At 34.2% G+C, this 24,645-nt stretch overlaps 1 protein-coding gene across 1 annotated transcript; it reads right to left on the bottom strand.

The window, feature by feature from the left end:
- Positions 1 to 2,246: 2,246 nt before the first annotated feature.
- LOC144453166 (acetylcholine receptor subunit alpha-like) lies at positions 2,247 to 24,202 on the bottom strand. Its single transcript, XM_078144445.1, has 6 exons — positions 24,136 to 24,202; positions 23,400 to 23,548; positions 15,289 to 15,333; positions 5,490 to 5,599; positions 2,854 to 3,844; positions 2,247 to 2,372 (listed from the first exon to the last, which is right to left on the bottom strand). Exons 1-6 carry the CDS (start codon positions 24,200 to 24,202, stop codon positions 2,247 to 2,249), a joined length of 1,488 nt encoding a protein of 495 aa, XP_078000571.1.
- Positions 24,203 to 24,645: the final 443 nt, after the last annotated feature.

Genomic DNA, 24,645 nt, shown 5'->3' with positions numbered 1-24,645 from the left:
GAAAATATAATGTGAAATAACATATACCAAGTTCATGTTCGCAACTCAATAAACTGCAAAACATTAAACAATGTGTAAAATGTTTGTTATTGTACGTACAATAACAAACTTTTTACATTTTTTGCTTCTTTTTGCAATGTATTGAGTTATGTACACGGACTTGGTCAATGTTCTTTCACATTATTTTTTCAAGTAGAAAAACATAGTGAAGCTATTTTATCAAATAAAAATCCAAAATAAATACCAAATTCTCATCCATATGGCCACTTTAATCAAAGAAACTGAGAGTATAAATTTTTGGGATGTAATTTTTCCTCATTTAATTTACTAATACTCAAAGTCTTCTACTTACCGATGTATACTTAACATCAATTGTAATTGACTAAACTCAAACCGGAAATTAGGATATAACTTATAAAAGATCCGATGACATAATTTATTATACCTATCCAAAATGTACATGAACTCCCTTCTATGCAATAAACAGTTCTAATAATGTCAGAACACAAATTGTAATGTCATAGAAGATATGCATAAACATTAATATCATAATAGAATAATAAATCAAATTTTTTGTAAGTATTTTCACGTAAGCAAAAAAAGCTTATGAACCCACTTTAAGTTATAATTTGTCATTATCAGGATAGCAAACAGAATTGCCATTTGTGAAAGGAATGAACTTATTGCCAAAGTTTGGGAAAAGTGGTCTTTTTTGAGTCAAAGACTGGTATAACTTTTCCTTTGTTTCCTTATTTCAAATTCTGACCTTCGGAATCATATCTTATCTGACATGAATATTGTATATGTAATTTTGTAATATTTCTGTGGATTACACACAACAAGTTAAATTAAATTTAAAAAATAAGGAAAAACACAATTTTAGAGAAGTTGTGTGTTTGATGTGACCCTTCTTGGGTTCGAGAGATAAGAGCATAGGCAATGATGTAGGGGCTGCTTAGGCAAGCACACTAGAAAAAAAGTAGCGTCACTTTTGTACCCCTTAACTCCTTAAGTAAAGCTTTGTAAAACTTACCAACAGTTACTTTAAAGTAAATATGCACGCTCTTATCACTACTGTATATTGTGTTCGCTAAGTATTCAAACCGCCTTATCTAATGCTAATGTATTGCCGACAATTGTTTCCCGCCTAAATTTGCCAGCCACATTTTCCCACTTAAACCAGTAAACAGACATTTTTGTTTCAAAATTAAGAATCTGTATCATTGGTTACATAAATTATCCAAAGTAGTTACATTATCTACTATTTTGAGTTAAGATAGGTCGTCAACATTTGTAATTGTAGCCATAGTAAGCCTAAGATTTCAGATATTGAATTTGATGTCTGCAGTTCCAAGAAAAAGCACTACTGAATTATAGAACTGTTACAATACTACAAGAAAGAAATATATATATATATATATATATATACATGTGTATGATAGAGGGACTGTGAGTTTATATATATATATATATATATATATATCAAGATACTAAGGAGTCATTACACACAATGTTTCATGCTGTTTTCATCATCATGTAACGAGCACTGTGTATGTATTGAGCACTCTTTACCCCAGCATAGCCCGAATAGTATAATGAGTTTATATATATATATATATATATATATATATATATATATATATATATATATATATATATATATATATATATATATATATATATATATATATATATATATATATATATATATATATATATATACTTGAACAAAGCCTTGGTAGTTTGATTGATCGCCCTTCTTGCTTGTTTTGAATAATCGTTAATAAAATTATTGTCTGAGTTTCAATACAATGACACAAAGATATTTATCCCCCAAAATATTGTAATCATACCGAAAAATTGTATGTATTTCGTTTCTACAGTTCGAAAGCTGGGTTAGTCTATGCGTAATGTGTACAGTCAAATTCCAAAAGCACATCACTTGCACCATAAGTGGTAACGGAGAGCTGGGTTAGTTTACACGTAATGTGCGCAGTCAATTTTCAATAGCACATCACTTGCACCACAAGTGGTAACAGAAAGCTGGGTTAGTTTACGCGTAATGTTCAAAGTCAACTTTCAAAAGCACCACAAGTGTTAACAGCCTCGCTTTCATTTTCAACGTCATTTACGTTTGAATGACACCGGTCTTCTAGTTTTTGATGGCACATAGGGGAGAATAGTTTGACGTAATACAGCTGATCACAAATTCTGCTGACAACACAATTATCTTAATCCTTATTGGGTTATTCATCATTATGCGGAAAAAGCCCTATTATCAAAATCCACATCGATAGTCCAACGTTCATGCTCAGCAGAGAAATGAAAAATGTCCTGTTCAGTACAGCTGCTAATGTTTTCCAGTCACTCTCCTGGAATAAAAACAAAAAATTAAAACCTTGCCATTTGTCCTCATCGGGCAGGGTGACAAATAAGTAAATAATATATCAGGCACTTTTTCCAAATCGGTCCTCAGGGGAGGACTATTCTAGAAAATGGAGTCTATTGGAATCTACCGATGTCTACTAATTCCCATATAAATGCTATGCCTAGCTGGCAGACGATTATCATGGAGGTATCCCCCCGCCTCGTTCTGACTATAAATACTGCTTTGCATGCTGGGAGGATCGGAAAGTCGACTATTAGCGGAGGGTCACGTTATATATTGACTCATTTTTTCCTAAGTTTTACATTATTTTGTGAATTTGGATTTCACTGCTGAAATTTAGGGCAGGGTCCATTTTAGAGCAACGGACATTTTCGACAGACATTTTCGGGCTTACCCCACCCCCCATCTTGAAATTGATGAAGGCTCCTTAACAAGACTTGTAATAATCATCATAGTAAACTTACCAATTCTTTAACACCTGCCTGATTAGCCAGGTTTGTGTCCAATTTGTTCTGAATCTCGACAATTTTTCTTTTGATAGATTTAACATCTCGAAGCAAAGCAGGATGCCGATGGAGTCCTATACCATTTTCTTTTACAAACATGTTGTCCCCATTTGGTAAGAAAGTTTTCAATTCCGCATTGCTCAGATCGATATTTTCAGTTTGTACAATTTTATTGTAATCTTTCAAGCGAGTACCGAGCGATGGATTAGACGTTTCTTTCAAAAGTTTCCATCTGGCGTTTGTGTCATGATATGAGACCTTTAGTAACCAGGCGATGAATAGTAACACTTTTTTGCGTCTGCCGCTGAAGTTCCCCTTTAATTTATGCATATTGATAAGTAGAGCTGACAAGATTATTGCAACTACTGTGAGTACCATGTTAACAAATAAATATTGTGACGTAATTGGTATGTTATCAGAACTAGCAGGCATAATATCGATGACAAGAATATCAAAAATGAAAATTGTTAACAACACTGATAATCCGTGTGGAATTTTATCAGGAGAGTCGGGCGGGAAACAGAAAACAAGTGACATGAGCAGGGACAGTAGAACCGAAGGGATGCACAGATTCAGTAAATAAAATAATGGTTTTCGGTCCAAATATAATGTAAAATCGATGTATGCATAAGGACCACCAGAATGAATATCGTAACTGTATCCTTTTGTTACCCCAGAACCGGAGACTTCCCAGGAATTACTTGGTATATAGAGTTCCTTCTTTATGGTGTCGAAGATAGGTTCGTAGTCGACCTGTCTAGCTGTATGTGACCACATCCCTACTGATATTGCACAGTGTTGATGGTCATTTGGGAAGCTTGTTACATCTACGTTGCAAGGTATTTTCCAGGTATGTGGTGATTGCACAAATACTTTACCAGTAGAATAAACCCGAAGAAGAAACCAGTCAGTTATTACATAGGGATATTGTTCTGGGCTCTCTTCAGCACTAAAAGAAAGAATAAAGAATTATTTCCGCTGTGTGTTTTCACTCAATAATAAGATACTTTTTGACGGGAATATTTGATATTTGAAAACTATGCACTTTGTATATTAATATATTTGAAGAGAGGTATATAAGAGACCATACCTAACAGGAGACTAAATCAGTCACTAGTTCTACACTTATTGTAGCCTAGATTTACCCGAAACCATTTTTATACCAAAATAAAAGCGCGCGAAATTGATAACACAATGAATTCTTTCTAAGTAACTCTAGATAGTAATAACAGATTTATCTAATGAAATGTGTATAAATACAGAGGGTTGCTTTAAGTACTGTAGAAAAAAATACTGTACCTGCTAAAATTAATTGGCTGCAAAATAACAAAAGTTGTCTTCTATCCGCTAAAACTTTCGAGCGCCAAAATATCAAATTAACAATTATATTTCTGTCCAGTTAAATAGGTATATTTCATTACTGAGTTAACTAAGGTGGCGTGACATTTTGCCATACACATTGACATAATATTGTGACATGTAATTACATACAAATTCAATGAATATAGCGCAACTTTGTCTGTAATTTTCATTTAATTGCCAATAACTGTCAAAATAGTATCATCTAAAAAAATTAATAACTGCCTGTCATGTTTTATGAAAATATGCAGCCTCGATAGCTAATGTTAGAAGAAATTTGAAAATTATGTACACGTGGTTAGACAATTGCATATCACTTTACATGACATTCATTGTCATACAATCAATACCCGTACACAATTGACATTTGATTGATTTATGGCTAAACTAACTCTGTGTTAAACATCCTGTAATTTGGTAACATGTCCAGATGGAGGACGTGATAATAGAAGTCAAATACCAAGATGTTAGTTTTCCATGTATGTTGTGTTCCTCTCTAAGTCTTAGTCACCATTCTCGATAAGACACATAGCATTTTTTGCATGGAACATTTGAATTACCTCCAAAATAGTGAGCGTCTATAAAGAATCCCTTTTCTCAGCACATACATAGTACATGTGAGTGAGTAATTTGAACTGACCGCAAAATGTGTCCATAACATGAAACAGGATAAAAAGAATGTAACACTCTCATTTTTTATCGACTTGCACATCTAGTAGATTTTCTGTCCCCCCCCTGCACGAATTCTCACCACTTGAAACTTTTTATTCTAGTTGAGAAATGACCGTACACCCCTGATAGACATAGCTTATCATCTATAAAGGAGGGAACACACATAAGAAGGGTAATTTGGGTGCGGACCTAAAAATCAAATTGATTTGAGTTTATTTATTACACTATATTATGTGGACAGTACCAGCTATACAAATATATCTACCCACAGATAACTCAATACTGTTCACAGTGTACAAGTAATTAAATCATTCTATTTAACAAACTAGCTTCTAAAATATTTTACCATTTTTGTAAATTTATTCAGTTTCCCAAGATTTGTTAACTGAAAATTTATTTGGAAAATTTATTATTTGGAAAATTTATTATTTTGATTGTTTTTGAAAAACAAAGTCAACAAAGTGACAGCAAAAGTAAAATATTTGTATTTCCAATGCACAGAATATGTTGGATGTACATGCAATAACCCAAAGATGTGATGCTTGCTTTAATTATTGACATACCTTTGGTATAGGCTTGTGTCTGGATACCACAAGTCTTTTCCTCTGACCAGAATATAGTCAATATCTCCATACTCAGAAGAGTTCCATTTCAGACGATAGTCATACCAAATCTGAAGAATATTAAATAACTTGTGAGGAGATTTAATTCAAAATGAGGAAAAGGCTGTTTGACCTTAAGTCCTGGGTAACACAACAGCAAAATGTTTCAATAACATTTGAGCGGTGCACATTATTAAAAAGTCACATGGTCTGCAAGTCCAGGCACGCAGTTAAAATGGATGTTATTTGTGGGATGATGAAACTGAATCAAGCGGCGTCTTTCCTGATTCATAATGTAGGTTAGGGGCTTATTTGCATGATTCTTCTTGTTTCGACAGTATCACGCCCCAGGGACTAATTTCGTTGAAAAGCCAACGAATTAAATATTTTGTTGCACTTAAATGAGGGTTAATGATTCCCTTGAAAAAAGTAAAACATCTGATGTTCAGTACGTGGTACACGGAAATGGCAGGAAATATACACTGAAGGTCCCCTCTATAGAATAGTGCACACTTACAATATGCATAGACGTCCATACAAAGAATGTTAGTTTATGTATTCAATGGGCCGATTAATTTGAACATTTGAGATACTATCTCCATATTTTTCGATCTATCAAAATGTAATCTAACTTTATACAAAACCCTTTGATGGTTGACTTTTTTTGCGCGATATCAAGTAAATCTTTCAAATCCTTCGATTTCGACATTCATTGCATATATTTCCTTTTATTCATTAGTCTCCATAGACTGTTACAGTCATTGATAATGCGGCTCCAAAACAGACTACGATAGCGCCACCAACGACAGCATGTGTCTCAAAAATCACAGCGATGGTTTATTTTAAATGAAAATCCAAGTGTTGTCATATTATGCATTGAAGACATTTTCTGTTCAGATAATGCGTTATTTTTCTTAAAACTATAAGTGAATTAAACTTTTTATGGGACTACAAACAAAAAACCTAGTCTGTATTCAGACGCAGATTATATTTTGTCGTATACATCAAAAACCTTCTGAAATATGTTTTATTTAAATACTAGTTGTGTGCAAATACATCAATTATAACATACAATAGTAAGCATATACAGTACTATATAGAACGCTCTACTCACTGAGGATTCGAACACCTAAAATATAATCTTGACTAAATTGAACGTCCTATCCTGCACACACAATGTTTAATTCTATTAATTTCAGCGGCAACAAAAGTATTAAAGTTAAATTACAAAAAAAGTCAAAAATACTGTTGACAGTCTATGAGAAATCCTACACAACAGTATTTGTTAAAGCCATAAAAATTACAAATGACCCTTCCCACGCGTTAGTTCGGTATTTTGAGATGCTTCCCTCGGGTAGCAGGTATCGAATGTTATCCTTTAGAACAGGTCGTGCTCGTCTCAGTTACGTACCCTCTGCTGTCAGAATACTTAACCAGAGAATGTATGTAGTAAAGGAGGTGTGTGTCTGTTTTTATGTAGTCTTACTCACTTCTCAAGGTCTTCGTACTTCTGTTTAATGTTGTTCTTGGTATTTTAATGTGACAGATTATATTTATGTTTTTCTGTCTTGTTACAAGACAAATTTCCCCGCGAGGGACAATAAGTAATATAATATTATAATAATCATAATAAGAATAATAAGAATAGTGCTAAGTATATTTCTTTTCTGCAAAATGCAGGATAAGTATTCATCATATTGGTTGATCTATTGACGAAATCCACTGTCCTTGGAAGTCTAACTTTTGAACACAACTGGTGATCTAAATACAAATTGGGGGTAGTGTTAGACTGTTTTCAGCACCTACCAGTATCGTAACCAATATACTTAGTAGTTTAGTTAGTAACTCAAATGTCATTTTGGAAGTAGTCTTGTCAACGAGGACTTCATCTTACTTTCCAATAAATTATTTCTTGGCATTCAATGTAATATTAAAGCTGAAACTAAAAAGTTTTTGAAACCGTTTAGTTAGATATAATGTCTTACTTATAATAACGTACACCCTGAACAGTATTGAATCACCTGTGATTAAACTTGTTTGTGTACACACATAAGGCCTAATAAAATGTGGTACCGATTACTCTCAATTTTAGAATAGGTGGGTTAAGTAGATTGTTTATTTTATTTTATTACATATTTATTTGTTCACGTGAGTGTCTAGTTCAGGTTTTCCATTGTTTTCCAAATAGTCTCTGTGTTATTTATTTCTTCCTATCAGATGTACAGCCATTATAGGTTGGAAGGACAGTTTTTTATTGTCTTTTTAAGTTGATGTCAGCTTCCGCATCCACTATTTCTTGTGAGACCACAATTTTTGCGATTTTACTATTTTTCTCTCGAATGCGCAAAATAAAAAGTTTAGGGTCGGCAGTGAAAAACTAGGTGGGGTCGGGTAACCGGAACCAAACAATTATTTTTTAGGCCTTAGCTTACATTGTCAGTTTTGTACTGTCACCCAGCATTATATTCAATCAATCATACCAGAGGCCCCTGCATACAGGATCAATGTTTCTAAAGATCTAAAAATATCACCGTGTCATCTGTCATTTTACATCAAACATATTGATATAATTTTTTACCAGCTTCAGTAGAGAACTCAAGCTGTTGTCAGTTCGCTGAACAGGGGACACACATTCTCTTACAGTGATTCAAAGCTGCAAAAATAAATCAACACAGTAGCGGTTTTGGAAATGAACACAGTTGGTAAGAGCCAGCTATCAAACCAGCCCTAAAGTATGAAGCTAATAGCAATGATCAAAACCAAATGTTCTCCCTTATTGTATTATAAGTGGCCATGTGGACAACATATTTGAATTTATTTAGGATTTTTAATTCATAAAATATCTCCTGTATTTTTATATTTGAAAAAACAAATGGCAAACAACATAATACTAAATCCTTATAATTATACAAAAAAAAAATTATTGTATTAAGCTTTTTATAATTTAGTGAAACATATTGTTTCAAATTGATTTTGCAACTAGGATCACATAATAGAGTTGTCTTAAAAATAAAAAAAAAATCCCAAAATAAATACCCATTTGTCATCCATATTTTCATTTTAAGAGAAACTGATACTTCGAAATGTAAAGAACGTGAATCAAAGTATCAAAGGTTATAAACGAATCAGTGTTCTCAGCGACAGACGTGGTCAATCAGACCCTCTTTATTCAAACATTCATAGTGTGTCGTCCCATTATATTTTGAGAACGTTGCCACAGCGAGCGAGCATATTGTTTGATTGCTATTTTTTATGTATTCCAGTCACAGTGTAATGTTGTAAAACAAGGTTCATATTCATCATCCGTATATCTTAAGGCTGTGACGCTGTTCAGATCAAGTGCGTTGTCTTTTTGCGCAATCGCAATTTGAATAATAAATAGGCCACAAATGCGAACGATGCAATTATGAGTGATGGGCTGTATTTGATCTCAGCATATTGTGTAATCTATTCCATTTGATCGCTAACGAAGCTTTATCTGACACTGTATGATTAATTGTTGCACATATGTTATTTGACTTTGTTTATGGGCCAATTACATCTATATGCAAAACAGGTACACCTAGTTATGGTCAATAAACCTGTGCTTAACACGTCTCTCTGTGTTTGTGTCTATCTCTTCCCTCTCTGTGTGGCTCTGTCCATGTCTGTCTGTCTGTCTGTCTGTCTGTCTGTCTGTCTGTATGTATGTATGTCTGTCTGTCTGTAGGTGTTTGTCTGCCTGTCTGTATCTGTTTAGTCTCTGTATGTCTACCTGTCCCTCTCTGTCTCTGTTCTCTCGTTCCCCCCTCTCTCTCCTAACAATAATTAAATAATATAATATAATAATAATAATTTTAATAATAATAATAATAATAATAATAATAATAATAATAATAATAATAATCTTTATTTATACTGGATAGTTCTTTAAGTATATAAACACTAGTCTCCCAAGAAGTTAAAGGGTTAATGACGTCATTCTTTTTACTCTAAAATGGGCACAGTGTTAATGCAGGAGGAAACTGGAGTACCTGGGGAAAACCTGCGTTGTTTGATAGAGTCAAACTGAACAACACTCTTCTTACTTACATCGTGGTAAATTTAATCAAACCCTGAATGGGTTAAAACCCCCGACCGCAGTGGCTTAACCACTGGGCCACCGACAACCCTTTAGAAGTTTGCCAGTCCAGAGACTGAGATGATATCATACCTGTTACTCTAAAAACGACATTACCAACTTATTACAAATAAGTCGCTGTTGTAAGGTTTGCTAGTCAAGAGTCCATTATCTAAAGGGTTAATGACGTCATTCTTTTTACTCTAAAAATATAACAGATGACACAATCATACATCATTGCTCATGGCCTTCAGAGTTTTACTTTTCTAAATTGAGTGACGACAGAAACCAAATAGTGTCCATACAATGATGTCAGAAACCAAATAGTGTTCGTACAGTGTCGTCAGAAACCAAACATTGTGTTGTCAGAAACCATATTAGTGTCCGTACAGTGACGTCATAAACTCATAAACCAACTAGTGTTTGTACAGTGTCGTCAGAAACTCAGAAACCAAATAGTTTCATAGAGTGACAGTTTAGATTCTATTACTACCAAACCAGAAAGACTATAGCATTCAATTTAGGCAGTCTCAACAAGGTTTTATGTTACAAATCACATAAAACTAAATACAGACACTGCGAGTGCAGGAAGATTCAAACACAAAATGTTTATTTGTGTTCACAGTGAGATAAAATCCTCGACCTCTGAGATAAATTATAACATTTCATGTGCGTACCCTACCAATATTTTGTTTGTGTATTTCGTACAAAGACCTTGTGTGAAAAAAAACATCATTTAACGCTTCCCAAAGAAAAGCTTGTACACCTTGACAAGCGTAAATGTTGAACATCATTCGTTGAAAAGGAATTTGTATGTAGAAAATGACTTATTCATGTCGTGTATGACATCTTATTCTATATATACATTATGCCTGCTTTCATCGGCATGTGTGTTTACATCTTGACAGTGCTTGATAAATGGTTTTGTCCTTTAATGGCAACACGCTTTTTCCTTTGAATTAGCATTTGCATACGAACGTGACAAAGTGATAACCAGAGACACTAGTTGTGTAAAAGTACATGAAATCTCAAAGGAACCGAACCAAACACCATTCATCATTTGTCAAAGACAATCAGGATAAAAAATCTTCACCAAGTTCTCAGCGGCATTAATACTACCCACACCTCTATCTTATGCAATACTTCATTGTTCGTCCTCAAACTGAGCAACAATTACAGTCCGCTCTCTGTCGGCGCCAAATAGGTGCAAAATCTGATGAAAAGTGTGACTATTGCCACAAAACACACACTATACAGTGTCAACATAACTATACTTAAAGTTGAGAATATGAAATATTGATGCATAATACGCGTTTTATATGTTGTTGACCCCAGCAATGCAACAAAATCGTAAAGCCTCTTTTAATTAAATATTTGGTCAAACTTTTTAGGTTTTTTAATCAAAGTTTGACACCAATTAAATCGTGAACATTTATTTTAAGATCCTTATCTAAAATCTTGTCAATTGTGCAACATTTTTTAAATTCTGTGCATACCTTTTTGGCGGGAAAGGGTTTGATAAAATTATGTGCTGCAAATTATAACATGCTCGACAAAATCCAAAACAAAATAAGAAGTAGAGTCATCGTTACAATTTCAAGCCACTTAGCTTTCTTATACCTAATTGTTCGTCTAGCTCTTTTAACTACATTGGATTAGGTTATGACCCATTGTAAACACATAGTCACACGATTATGCGAAGATTTTCATCAATTTCTTATTATTTTTGACATATGGTCATAACAAAAACAACCTGCATTTGATCTAAATTCATTGGTTTTGTTGCATTAGACTATGCATTTGAACGAATACTTTACAGTGCTACACTTTATCGTCTGGCTCAACAAACGGCTACTTAACAATGATAAGTTTTATCGCCTTGCTCAAAAAATACCTAGAGTAAGATATTTGTTCAGCCAAACTATAAAATGCAGCACTGTGGATAAGATGTTTGTTGACCAAAACTACAAATGTAGCAGTCTTAGTAAGATTTCATTCGGGTTAAAAAATGTTCTTCGGAAGTGTGTTTGAAAAGATGAAACTATGGAGAAAGATAAGCAGAGAGACTGTACAAAGTTGTCAGAATATTTTATATGAATCGATTCCTTGTATTTGAGACATATCTTTCAAATCAGGTGAAACATTGTTTTTCGCCAAATCCGATTGCGTAGTATAGTTTGTTCACATTTTAGCATGTTCTGCCAAACTAATAACAAATCTATAATTCCAGCGAAATAGTTCTAATTGTGTTTAGTTTACTTTTCTACTGATGAGAAACAAAATTGCTTGGCTGCTTCTACATCACAACTGTGCTTGGTATCGTCTACATCCCAACTGTGCGTGGTATCTGTTATATTTATTTTGGGTTGATAATTGTCTGTGCATGTAAAGAAAATGCTGTGCCCCATCAGAAAAACGCCACACCAACCACATTACTACTGCATTGATATTCAAAGAACAAGCTGAACTATTAGTATCTTGACAATCGAATCTTCTTGCCATGACCTGTACTCTAAGTGCGTTAAGTGGGGTATAATCGCATATGTCTGTCTTTTTTATCCATTGAACTTCATTTCAATGGATGTCAGATCACATAGTAAACTTACTGAATGCAATGTTTTCTTTCAAAACTTGCATACCAGACACATGAACAGATGATAATTTAGTATTTAAAGGGAAAGGGACATTTGCTAAGATAGGTATATTCGCAATTTCATCAATAATCAATCTAAAAATTAATAATAGTCAGTAAACTCAGCTAAATAATGTCATATACACACACTTGTGCTCGTGTTACATCAGAGAGAGAGAGCGAGACAGACAGACAGACAGACAGACAGACAGACAGACAGACAGACAGACAGACAGACAGACAGACAGACAGACAGACAGACAGACAGACAGACAGAGAAAAGGGGGAGACAGAGACAGAAACAGACGGACGGGTTAAACACGTTTATTGACAGTAAGTAGGAATTCTTCTTTTGGATGTAGATGCAATCAGTCATAAAAATCAAGTAACATATGTGCAACAATTAATCATATAGTGACAGATTAATCTTTGCTAGCAATCAGATTGAAAAGATTACACAATAGGCAAGGACAAATTTAGAATATGACAGTTAAATTAGCAATATGTCTGCATCATCAGAGAGAATTTCACATTCGATGACAATCAACGCCATCCTGGAAAGACCAAGGCAGTTGGGGCTTCATTTACATAAAATAAGGTGTTATTTCTCTATTCAGAGAGACAGACAGACAGACAGACAGACAGACAGAGACATAGACAGACGGACGGGCGGACAGACAGACAGACAGACAGACAGACAGACAGACAGACAGACAGACAGACAGACAGACAGACAGACAGACGAACGTTTTATTCCTAAAGAAGTTCTCTAAATAAGCTATTTTACAACATAAAATATGGGAAAGCGATTTTTATTAATTGGTGTCATGAAGATTAAATATCCTATCTTCTTACAAGCCTCCGTTGGCCGAATAGTCGATCGGGATAATCAGCTTGACAAGTGTTCTCTCTCAACACAGCCTGCGAACTGGTATTTCAAAGTTAGTATTTTTCATAGAAGCTGATTGGTTGAAAGCCTATAATATGTTGATTTTATCAAATTCTTCAAATGTGACCTAGTTGGAGATATAGTTTTCAGCAGGCGGTGAGGGATAACTGCCAGGTTGACCATTCAGTCTTCTATGGAACATTACAGAATCAAGCCATTAAGTAAGGGAATGGGGTTTCTTATCTTTCTTATCACTGGATAATGTTTGTTGGCAATATTTACGAATGTGATAAAGCGCTATTACATAACACATCAGGCAAAACTAAGCTCAATATCTAAGTGTGAAGCCCCCAATGACATATCAGATGTTATCAGTTTTACTGACTCATTATCAGTGACATTGCAAAAAGCTTAAGAGATGCAAACAATTTTTATGACAGGTCGGGAAAGTCGCACTTGAACCACTAATGCAAAAATCCATCATGACTGTCATCTAACAGAATTAATTAATAGTTAATTTCAAATTTGGATTATTGTGACTATATATGGCAGTATATATATTATTATATACATTATCCTCAGGCATTCAGTTTTAATTCCACAGTATGTGTGTTCAATATGTAAAAAAGGAGTTCATGGGTGTCTGAATAATGTGGGGTTATTTATTTCCTTTTTTGTCACATTCCATTTGGATTTGAATTCTGAAACTAGATATAACAAGGAAACAGCCTGCCAAGCAAAAACATTGTTTCCCAGAGAAAAGTATTCAATAACTTAGGGTTTGAACAAATCTAAATTATCTCGATTGAACTATTTAGGACTATGCTTGTGTCAATGCATGCCTTCTCTGAAATTGCAGTTGTCTTTTGGCATTGTTGGAATTGATTGTATAGTATATGTTTCCTCAACATACGTCATGCGTATAATTAATTACGTCATCGAATCATTTATAAGTTATATCTTAATACCAGGTTTGAGTTCAGTCAATTGCAAGTGATGGTTAAGTGTACATTAGTAAGTAGAATACTGTGAATGCATTTTTAAATATATATCACAAATTATAACCAAAACTTATCAAGTTAAGTTGTGTACCTTTACCTTATGTATAATAGTAGGAATTAACATTCAACAGTATTTTCATCCATCCACACTAAGTATCATTGATCAAGGAATTGATATTGTACCCGCGTTATACACCCTCAGTTTATAAGTTTGCATTTGTATAAGCTTAGTAAGCAAATTTCTAATTCTCATAAAGTTCGCTTTGGGATAAATATGACAACTGTTTGCGTAGAATTACACCTATTTTAGAAGTCCGAGACATGAAAATGAAACAATAAACTGACGTGCAGGAAAGAGTGAATCATACTGCACTGCAGTACATTTATAAATATCATTCAAAAAGTGAAATCACCTTGGGGAAGATGACAAATTCTGCGGAGACTCGTTCTTGCGAATAGATTTGTTTTCTTCCCACCCATTATCAATAATTAAACTTCCTTAATGTTGTCCACAAGCGTTGTAATGTTTTTTATCCCATTTGCCAAAGACATGAATATAATCTTTGAGATCATTATATAGAAATACGTGTTTCAGCTAAAGTGGGTATCTGACTTGGTTTTAGTTGATCGTTCAAATATTTTCGAACGTTCAAACCCTTTTTGTTCATTATTATAGGTTTGTTGTATGTTTTCATATCAAAAGATATTATCATTTGAGGAAAATGATAGAATATAGAATGAATAATGGGTTTCTTTATTCTCCATCACAAAAAAAGCCACAAAAAACTTAAGCACTTTAGCACATCATTTATAAGAACCTTAGTGCCAAAACTCCTTGGTGTTGTCTTACGTCAGCTGTGTTTATTACTGAAGGTTCGCATTTCTTCACCACAGTCTATAGTTAAAGGTCGCACTGTCCTAAAGGCGTGAAAGGTCACGTGTGACGGATTATGAGAGGGTTCAACAATGTATTTTCCCAAATTCCATAAAATGCATGAATTTGTTTCGAAAACATTTTACGTATTGTAGTCAGAATTAGTTAGAAAACTGAAATGTTCTCCATCAGCTTTCCCGCCAAAAAGAAGAGGAGTAAATAAATTATACGTTCCAGAAAGATATTAAATATTTACAGTACATACCTGATATAGCCATATACTGACTGTGATTACTTGGCTCTTGTCATCCTTACAGAAAGAAGAGAGAAAAAAATGAAACGTGTGAGACGTGATAAACAAAACTCTTCAGACAAACCATATCTGAAGTACATTATTGTTGTAGATGTTATAATTATATATTAACCAAATAATTATCTAGATGCATACGACTGCCCAGAGGTAATCCAGCGTTACCGCTCTCTAAGTCAAAGACTGCCCATGGCATGTTAATCTTTGGCTCAACTTGGCCAGCATGCACCTCTGTACAGTAAATTCGAGCTGCTACCATTGTTTCGTATTGGTACACGGGGTGGCTGGAGGGGGGGGGAGGGGTACTCCCCAAATTTTCCAGATGGGGATGAGAGGTCCCAAGCCATGTATAGTCCAAAAACAGATCCATTGTAAGGACTTTTCCGTCACAAGCAAACCTGTATTCTAGTTATTTGAAGGTTCATTGTATTATCTAAAACACGAAGAGAATTTCTAGTATTTTCGATCAATGAATTTTCAGATGAAGTCCATCCATGATACAGTTTATTTGTTCGTGAGTGTGTCCCATTTGGTCTGCACATACCCGTATGTCTTTCTATAGGAATACCCCCGCCCCTCTACAGCCAGGACTGTTGCCAGCTGAGTGGAGGTTAACCGACCCACGGGCACTGTAAGAGAAAAAGTATCACCATAACAAAGATAGTTATTTTTGCTAATAACCAGAACAATATGATGCACATTTTAATCATATAAACATTAATTTGAAAATGTTGCAATCCGATTACGAACATTGTTGCCTTCAAGTGGTATTATTTATCTCTACATGGTGGTTGGATTGCTTCCATAGACCCTTAGGCGCAATGTCCATATTTGGGGCGATCATTATATTACTGTGCCATATTACTACAATTAGCAGTTGTATGTGAATACAAAGCTTTACCGCTGATCTCCCATTAAGGATGTGCCCTAATGATAAATTTCCATGATGATCAAAGTTCTAACATCTCTTAGACTATAAACTTTGCCATGTGCAAGCTAGTTTGTCGTGCTTTTGGAGTTAATTACAGTCCGTTTAATCTTAATGTTCATTCGATCAGTTTGATACAACCATGCAGACACCAAAAGGAAACTGCATATTCTACACTTTATGATAGCACGATCACAATTTCTTGCTACGTTTTGTCAAAGTGAAACATGTGAAATGTCAGTACTATAACTAGATGCAGACACGTGGGCACCAGTTTTTTTATGTCTGCATTTAATATCTGCATGATGGCATATATACTAGTCAGGTTCACTTAGACAAAATGTCACAAAAAACTGTATTTATTCAATCTTGATATCTTAAAGTGTAACATATGCAGTTTTTATTGCTTTCTGTGTGGTAAACACCTACATGAAAATGGCGGTAAAAGAAGTTAAAGTTAACCTTCTGTGTACAGCGAAATCATCAATCTTAGATTATCCGTTAGAGTTACAGTATCCGGCTGTCATATTTTTATTAAATTCTAATTAATGTAATTTTGATATCATTTCGACCACTTCATACAATGTGCACAGTGACCCCTGATATTGTTCCCTTGTTTTTAACTGAGTGAGTTTTCTTAAACAAAGTAACAGTATAATTTTAAGTTGATTATTTTGTATACTAAGATTCATACACATCTGTTCCACTTTAGATTGAGAAACAGACACGTTTCGAAATAATCACTTGTCCTTCATTGTCTAACTGGATCTTGCAGAATGATCCAAATTTTCCTGGAGGTGATGAGTAAACTGAAGGTGTGGAAAGGTTTGTTTTAAAGTGAATTCATGTGTGAAAGTTAAAAGAGCAGTTCCTCTTGAGGAACAGAAGAAGAAAGATCAATCAGCAATTTGCCAACACTTCACTGAAACTGACCATCAACCTCAGGAACTAACTTCAAAATCAGTCAAGATCATCGACAGGGAACAATACATGGATAAAAGAACACTATTTGGGGTCATGTACATCAAAGTCAACAATCCGCCACTTAATGCCAATGTAGGAAAATATGACATTCCACCAATCTACAGGTGGACAGTTAGATGTACATAACTGACAAGTACTTTCACACCTGAATTTACATAAATTTACATATATTGAAGCTAACCCTTGCACACCTGAAGTTTACTCAACACCTTCAGCAAAATTTGGATCATTCTGTCAGATCCAGTTGGACTATAGATCCTTCACCAATGTTGGAAAGGCCTATGGCTAGACACTGAAGAAGTACAAATGATTTGTTTGAAACATGTCTGTTTCTCAATCTAAAGTGGAAGAAAATAACTTGTGTATGAATCTTAGCACATTCATTGATGAACATACTGTTCCTATACTAAGTTGATTCCCTGAAATACACAAGTCATCATTATCCCCCTACGATATATGTCTATGCTTTTATAGAAGTCATTGTCCGACATGACATGATTTATAAACCTCAAAGAGACGTGTAACAAACTACTATTTAAAAAAAGAGTGACATGGGGTGATAATCGGTTTAGTTTGTATATATTTACACATAAAGACGTGTTAAAAGATGACCGTTTTTGGCATTTAGAGATAATAGCATGACTCAGGAAGTGTCATTCATTTGTCTGGAAATATACAATTAAAGATCCTAAGGTTATGAATGGGCCACAGATGACAAGAACTTATTCTGAACTCTACATAGTAATAGTAGTAGTAGATTACTTTATTACAGTGACATGGGGTAATAAAATACCTCCCAGCCCATCAGGTTTATAGGTCACATTGAACAAAAAAGATACATTGATAATATAGAGAGGTTACAGTGAAAAAAGGGAATTGTACATTCAATGTTGGAGAAAATAAATTAACTCTGATACAGAGTAACATTCCGTCTTGTAAACAGACACGCGTAACAAAGCTGGGGCAATACCCGCTGTGCATAACTGAATGGCAATTAGCTTCAAATAGTGAACTCTACATGACAACCAATATTATCTGATCAACAGGATAGTATAGTAAAATATACAAGTTATTCTATAATGAATCAATTAACTGATAACGTAATAGCATTTTCTAACTCAATGATTTCATTTATTATGTATCATGTCTGTTGTGTACTGAGGCATGCATACACTAACGTGTCTGGCATTGAATCTACAGGCTGTGGATTCAAACACTTCAACTGCCGTTTGTTTCTAAATGGCTTAAATACCTTTAGCAGTATGCGAACCATGATTGTGTCAACCAAGCTGCATTATTAGGGACCTGGTAGGATATAGGTCTAATGTAAATGCGTTAATCCTAGGTGTTAAGAGAAGCTGTAATGAATAATATACTCCTCTGGAAGGTGAGGAAGTATAAAAGGCTGTTGTGGCATTATAGGTCCATACCATGGATGGTAATAATAAAACACTTTTGAGCACAGAAAGGGAAAGCACTATATGAAAACCAATATTACTATGTTATAATCATTAGACATACATTCGTAGTATAAGAAAGTGAAATATTTAACAAAGTTATATACCATGTGATGATGTTGCAATTCGAGTAAGTAATTTGTTTATTATAGTGACATGAGGTATTTAATTACATCTCTTTAGTACAATCTGGCAAACCCCCCAGCCCAATGGAATATGTCACTTTAAATGTGAACTTAAAGAAAAATACGGAGTGTTAAGTAAATAAATGCAAAATAACAAGTCAAAGGTTAAATAAATCAATCCTACAAAACTAGCTAGGTCTGTATAACCCTAAGGAAGGCCTTTTCTATTAATCTCGCTGTGTTTTTCACAAAATTAACTGTGAAAAAGAAATGTCAATTTATCTTGGACTGAAAGAGCACTAAATCTAGGCTCTGTTAGAATTAGTATTCAACCTAAGGCATGGACATTTGTTGTTTAACATGGCTATATAAAAGGTTAGTTCAGAATGTAAAAAATAACATTTTATTTCTTATGCCTCCACTGATAAGATAACAAAATACAGTAACTTGTGTTGAAATCCTTTGCATTCAATGTCAGATGGTGTAGTCTAGGAGAAATGGAAAGGTGGCAACAGATTGGGGATATTATAAAAAGTAGCTACAAATATTATTTTGTGAAATATTTTTGATATTTTAAGCCACAAGATATTGTTATATAAGCTATTGTTACCCGTTTGTGCAAATGCAGCACTGGCGCACTGATTTAGGTAATAATCCTAAAACATTGCCAACCGACTATAATGAGAACGAATTTACAAGACAGACATTTAAAGATAGCTTCATATAATGTATCATTTGTGCAGACAAATTTTATAATAAATGTCTTAAAGTGGATGAGGATTGGGTATTTATTTTGGATTTTTAATTTGTAAAACAATTTTATCCTGGCTTCCTACTTAAAAAATCAACGTGATACAACATTGACAAAGTCTGTGTTTATAACTCAATACATTGCCAAAAGCTAAAAAGGTGTATAAAGAGTTTGTTGTTGTACGTACAATAACACCGATTTCAAACACTTATTAATGTTTTGCAATTTATTGAGTTACAAAGAAGGACTTGCCAGATGTTGTTTCACACTGATTTTTCAAGTAGGAAACCACGATAAAATTGTTTAGATTAAAAATCCATCAATCCTCATCCATATGACCACATTAATAGATGTATCTATTAATAGGTATAATAGGTGTTGGTGATGAATTGAGATTCCTAAAAAATATTTAAACAGAGATGTATTGATATTGATACATAATTATGGTCTGAAAGTGTGAATACGTCTAGAAAACTTGATTGTTATGCTTCATTTAAAAAGGAATTGTCTCTGGAACCTTATTTAACCTCTCTTGATAAACCAATATTCAAACTGATGCTTTGTAGATTTAGAACCTCAACACATAATTTGAAAATCGAAACTGGTCGTTGGAATGATACTCCAAGAGTAGAGAGACTTTGTGAAATGTGTAATTTAAACCAAGTAGAGGATGAATTCAACTTTTTACTTGTATGCCCATTTTATACTTGTATAAGGTCAAAATATATTGCCAATTACTTTTATAATCCCCCACTGCACCACAAATTTGTATTACTTCTGTCGTCTCGAAAGGTTGACACTCTCAGAAAACTTAGTAGATATATATTTTATGCTACTAAACTTAGAAAAGATACTACTAGAAACTCTGAGACTCAAAGGGCCTGATGTTTTCTGGTGATCCGTTCATTTTTGTATATTTAAAGTTTGTATTTTTTTGGCCGGTGGCCAACAATACTGAATAAACAATTGATGATAATAGATGTATCACTATATTATTCACTCTTGTCTAAATTAGGTATCAGGTTTACTAAATAACTATCCATAATTATAATTCATCTTGCATCTAAATGTGGAGGGAAATCTATCGGTCTTCAAAATGCCGTCATGTTCTTTGTAACAATCAGTACTATGAGTGTCTTCACCATCCCCAAAATGTTAGCATATATAATTTATTCTGTACAGTATTTGTCCTTACATGTTTCATTGTATACATTCTAAATATACAGATTAGCACACCAAATAAACACTCAGCCATGCATAAACTATCTATCTTTTATACTTAGTCTAGATTATGCATGACTGGGTGTTTATTTGGTGTGATAATATCCCAGAAGTTAAGAGATAAAGCAAATTGTTAATGTAACCGATCTCTTGGTTATTATAAGATTATGGGTGTTTTAATTTGAACAAGAGGGGACAAGGTGTCTTTATTTAGTCAATACAGAGATATTCATATGCAGCTGAAAGAGAGAAAAGTAGCCAGGGAAAGAAGGAAACAAGTTTTCTATCACCACAAAAATCAATCAGTCAATTGATCAATATCACACAAATAATGTTTTATTTCACCACAAAAAATAAAATCATTCAACTGATCAATCATTCTATCAAATAATCAATCAAATAATCAATCAATCAATCAATCGATCAATCGATCGATCGATCGATCGATCGATCAGTCAGTCAGTCAGTCAGTCAGTCAATCAATTACATGCTCGCTGCACATTGTGATAATAATAACATTCGCAATGGCATGGTTTTAAGAGAGAGGGTGGAACAGATAATTACGTACATATGCCTACATTTTTTAATATTGAATCGGAATATTCTAGTATTTGTGTGAACGTGTGGGCTGGGATGTGTGTGAATGTGTCTGTGTTTTAATGTGGGGATGATTCGCTATGATGATGGTAATTCGGAGACAACAGACCTGACCCCAGTGTTGTAGTAGTATAACTTTTGTTATGCATTTAAACTCATAAAATGCTACCACAGAAACAAAATCCGGGGGGGGGGGGCAACTCCCATAGACAGCAATACGGGGGGGGGGGTCTGCGCGAAAGGGGTTGGTTTTTTATGATGGTTGGTATCAGTAAGGGTATACTTTTTATGAGGTGGTGGTATGAGAAAGGGTTGGGTCAATCAAAACTGGCGTTCATTACCAGATCTAGAGACTGTGCAGTCAACACTGGAAGTGTTTCAACCTGGTGTATCTACCTTCAAAACCTCCGCACTCTCGTCACTCAGCTTCCCCTGGGAGCCCTGGCTTTTACTAATTAAAATGCAACTTGGTATCAGAAAATGTATACTTTTTGCATAAAATGTTGTATCACAACACTTTGGGTTTCTATGTTTGTGAGGAACCTCTCCGTAATGTTACCCATGGAGTTATCCCCCCAGGGAACAAAATATATTGTGTATTCTGTTATGTAGCTGTAAACACTGTAAACGACAAAGCATACCAATTGTCAATATACACAAATTATCAGCTGTTCACCATATGTGAGTAGAACTGACCGTGTTCTTATCAATACACATGTCTATTAAGATAATAAGATAAGGAGTCTTCCCTCACTAATTAGTAAAACTAAAGCAAAACATTCAAAATGTGTCAAACAACTGGTAGGATTAATTAGACATGATTTACATGTCGACTGATGTTTTTGCACAAGGTGTTATTTTGTTACACGGTCTGTAGGTCATTAAAATGCTTGGATTTAATTGATTGCAATTATAAGTTATGCTTTTAGCCCTATTCACACTTTCATGATATCGTCTGAAGTTGATAGTAAACATATTGATAGCATACGTTTTTGGAAAGAATACACATGGCTTCAAGTACACAACTGTGTGTGTTGACTGAAATATGTGGCCATGAAAACAGATAATCCCTTATTGCAGCAATACTTGAAGAAGACGTAACAGCTCGACGGTCAACATCATTCTGGCAAACCAGGGTTATTATTTCTACCACTGTAGGGGGCTCGTTAAGAACGTTACCGTAAAACAGGCCGTGGTTTGCGACGATGGTCAACGTGTGTGGGCATCATTGTTAGTGCACGCGATCCATTAGAACTGTTGGCCACCAAGTTGAATCATGATGATGGCAAAGTAAGTGTGACCCTATTTGTTTTTCTATTTCTCATACCCCTACCGACCCAAATGTTCAGCTCCGACATCAAAATATAAAAAAAAATCGCCCATCCTTAATATCTTATTGAACAGCGCCTTCTCTGGCAAGATTAAGCAAGTGTCAGAACTGACGACATCATCTACAGTCGTGGTGGCGGCGAGGACACATGTTCACGAACAGAGAATTTCTTTCATGACTGAAGCTCTTCAAGCAGATTGTGTAGAGCAGTGGGGAAGGGCTTGTTACCAGGAATCCAATAAAAAGAATATAGAGTTGAGGATAAGGAGGGGCAGAGAAACATGAAGAACACGATTTTTTATTGTTTTGCTATATTATTTTTAATCGACCTGATCGACCCATAGTTGTTAAGAAAATGTAATGAGAAACATTAAAAAAATAGGGTCACTCTAAGAATGGTCAACATAGAATCTGCAAGACCACAATATGTGTGCAAATGAACAACATAACAATTTACAAAGCTGCTCATTGACTGCTAGTATCTTAGTGTTTAACCGCTAACATTATGAAGTAATGAAGTGCGGTTTGAACCCCCTCCCCCACCCAAAAATAAAAACAGAACTCTAAGCTTATAGTTGGATACAATTTAACCCGTGAAAACAGGAACAATACAAGGCCTTGTTGTTAATGTAACTGGCCAATCATATTCCATCTCCCAAACTTTAAAACTCACCACTGACAAGAGCTGTACCAGGGACAGTGACATGTTAACGTTCACCACATCGTGAGGGTCTTCTGCTGGTCTGATGAGTTTACTATAATTTGACATGAGATTGGTGTATAAATGGGCTTCCACATCAGAACAGGATACTAACGTCGTACCTGTAGATAAATTAAATGGGAACCAACAAACAATGAATACATGAAGGATATATATATATATATATATATATATATATATATATATATATATATATATATATATATATATATATATATATATATATATATATATATATATATATATATATATATATATAATTTCGTATGCTAGCTTCGGAAGACAGAAAAATCGGCGTTGCTTATTTAGTTACTAAGGTATAATTTCGTTGTTAACATGTCTAGAAATGATTGCAATGTTAATGGTAAAAGAATCAATACAATTGAGGTCCCCCTGTCTGCATTACACCTTGAAAATATCCCTGCAATCGGAACTGTGCTTTTGCTTATATTAATCATCAAGGGAACAATGTAAAATGAATATATCTTGCTATGAAATACTCCAGCTGTTCTTAATTATAATAAAGATTATGAAACTTTGGTTTAAAGAGGACTTCAATTGAAACTTTCTTGTATTGAATTTTGTCAGGAATGTCCAAAAGCAGTGTAACTAGACTTTACAAATAATGACTCGTTCTTATGATAGACTGCATTATCACAGTTCTAAACATTGCCAACAAACAATTCACATGAGATAAGCCAGTGATATGGAAGTGCTTCAAATCGTACTTGCTGGTTAACACAGACATCCGTCATGTCTCAAAATTCATTTAACGTATACCACACCACACTGAAATGATCGATAGCTTGTCGTTCATGAGGTACCTGGTGATTGTTTAGGTTGGGATGCGACATTTACCATTCCTATAGATAATACTACACTACTAGAATTTTCTGTATCATTACAATCATATTTATTGTAAGTTGACAATTGATTCTATCATTCATTTATTTCAAACTCGTTACATTTATTTACAGTTCAAAATAAAGACACAGATTAGATTAAATTTTATCTCTTTCATCATACTTGTAGATTTTTGACAAATGCAAATGACAGTTCTATTAATAATGTAATGATTAATATATAATGTTCAAAATATCCACCTCATATAATGATGAATTTTTGTTTGTTTTCCATAATAACATTCAATTTTCTTAATGTAATCCCTTTTAAACTTTAATGTTATTTCATTTTATGA

This window comes from Glandiceps talaboti, chromosome 23 (genome assembly GCF_964340395.1).
Source record: "Glandiceps talaboti chromosome 23, keGlaTala1.1, whole genome shotgun sequence".
Lineage (NCBI taxonomy): Eukaryota > Metazoa > Hemichordata > Enteropneusta > Spengelidae > Glandiceps > Glandiceps talaboti.
This window is presented reverse-complemented; position numbering and strand designations above follow the sequence as displayed.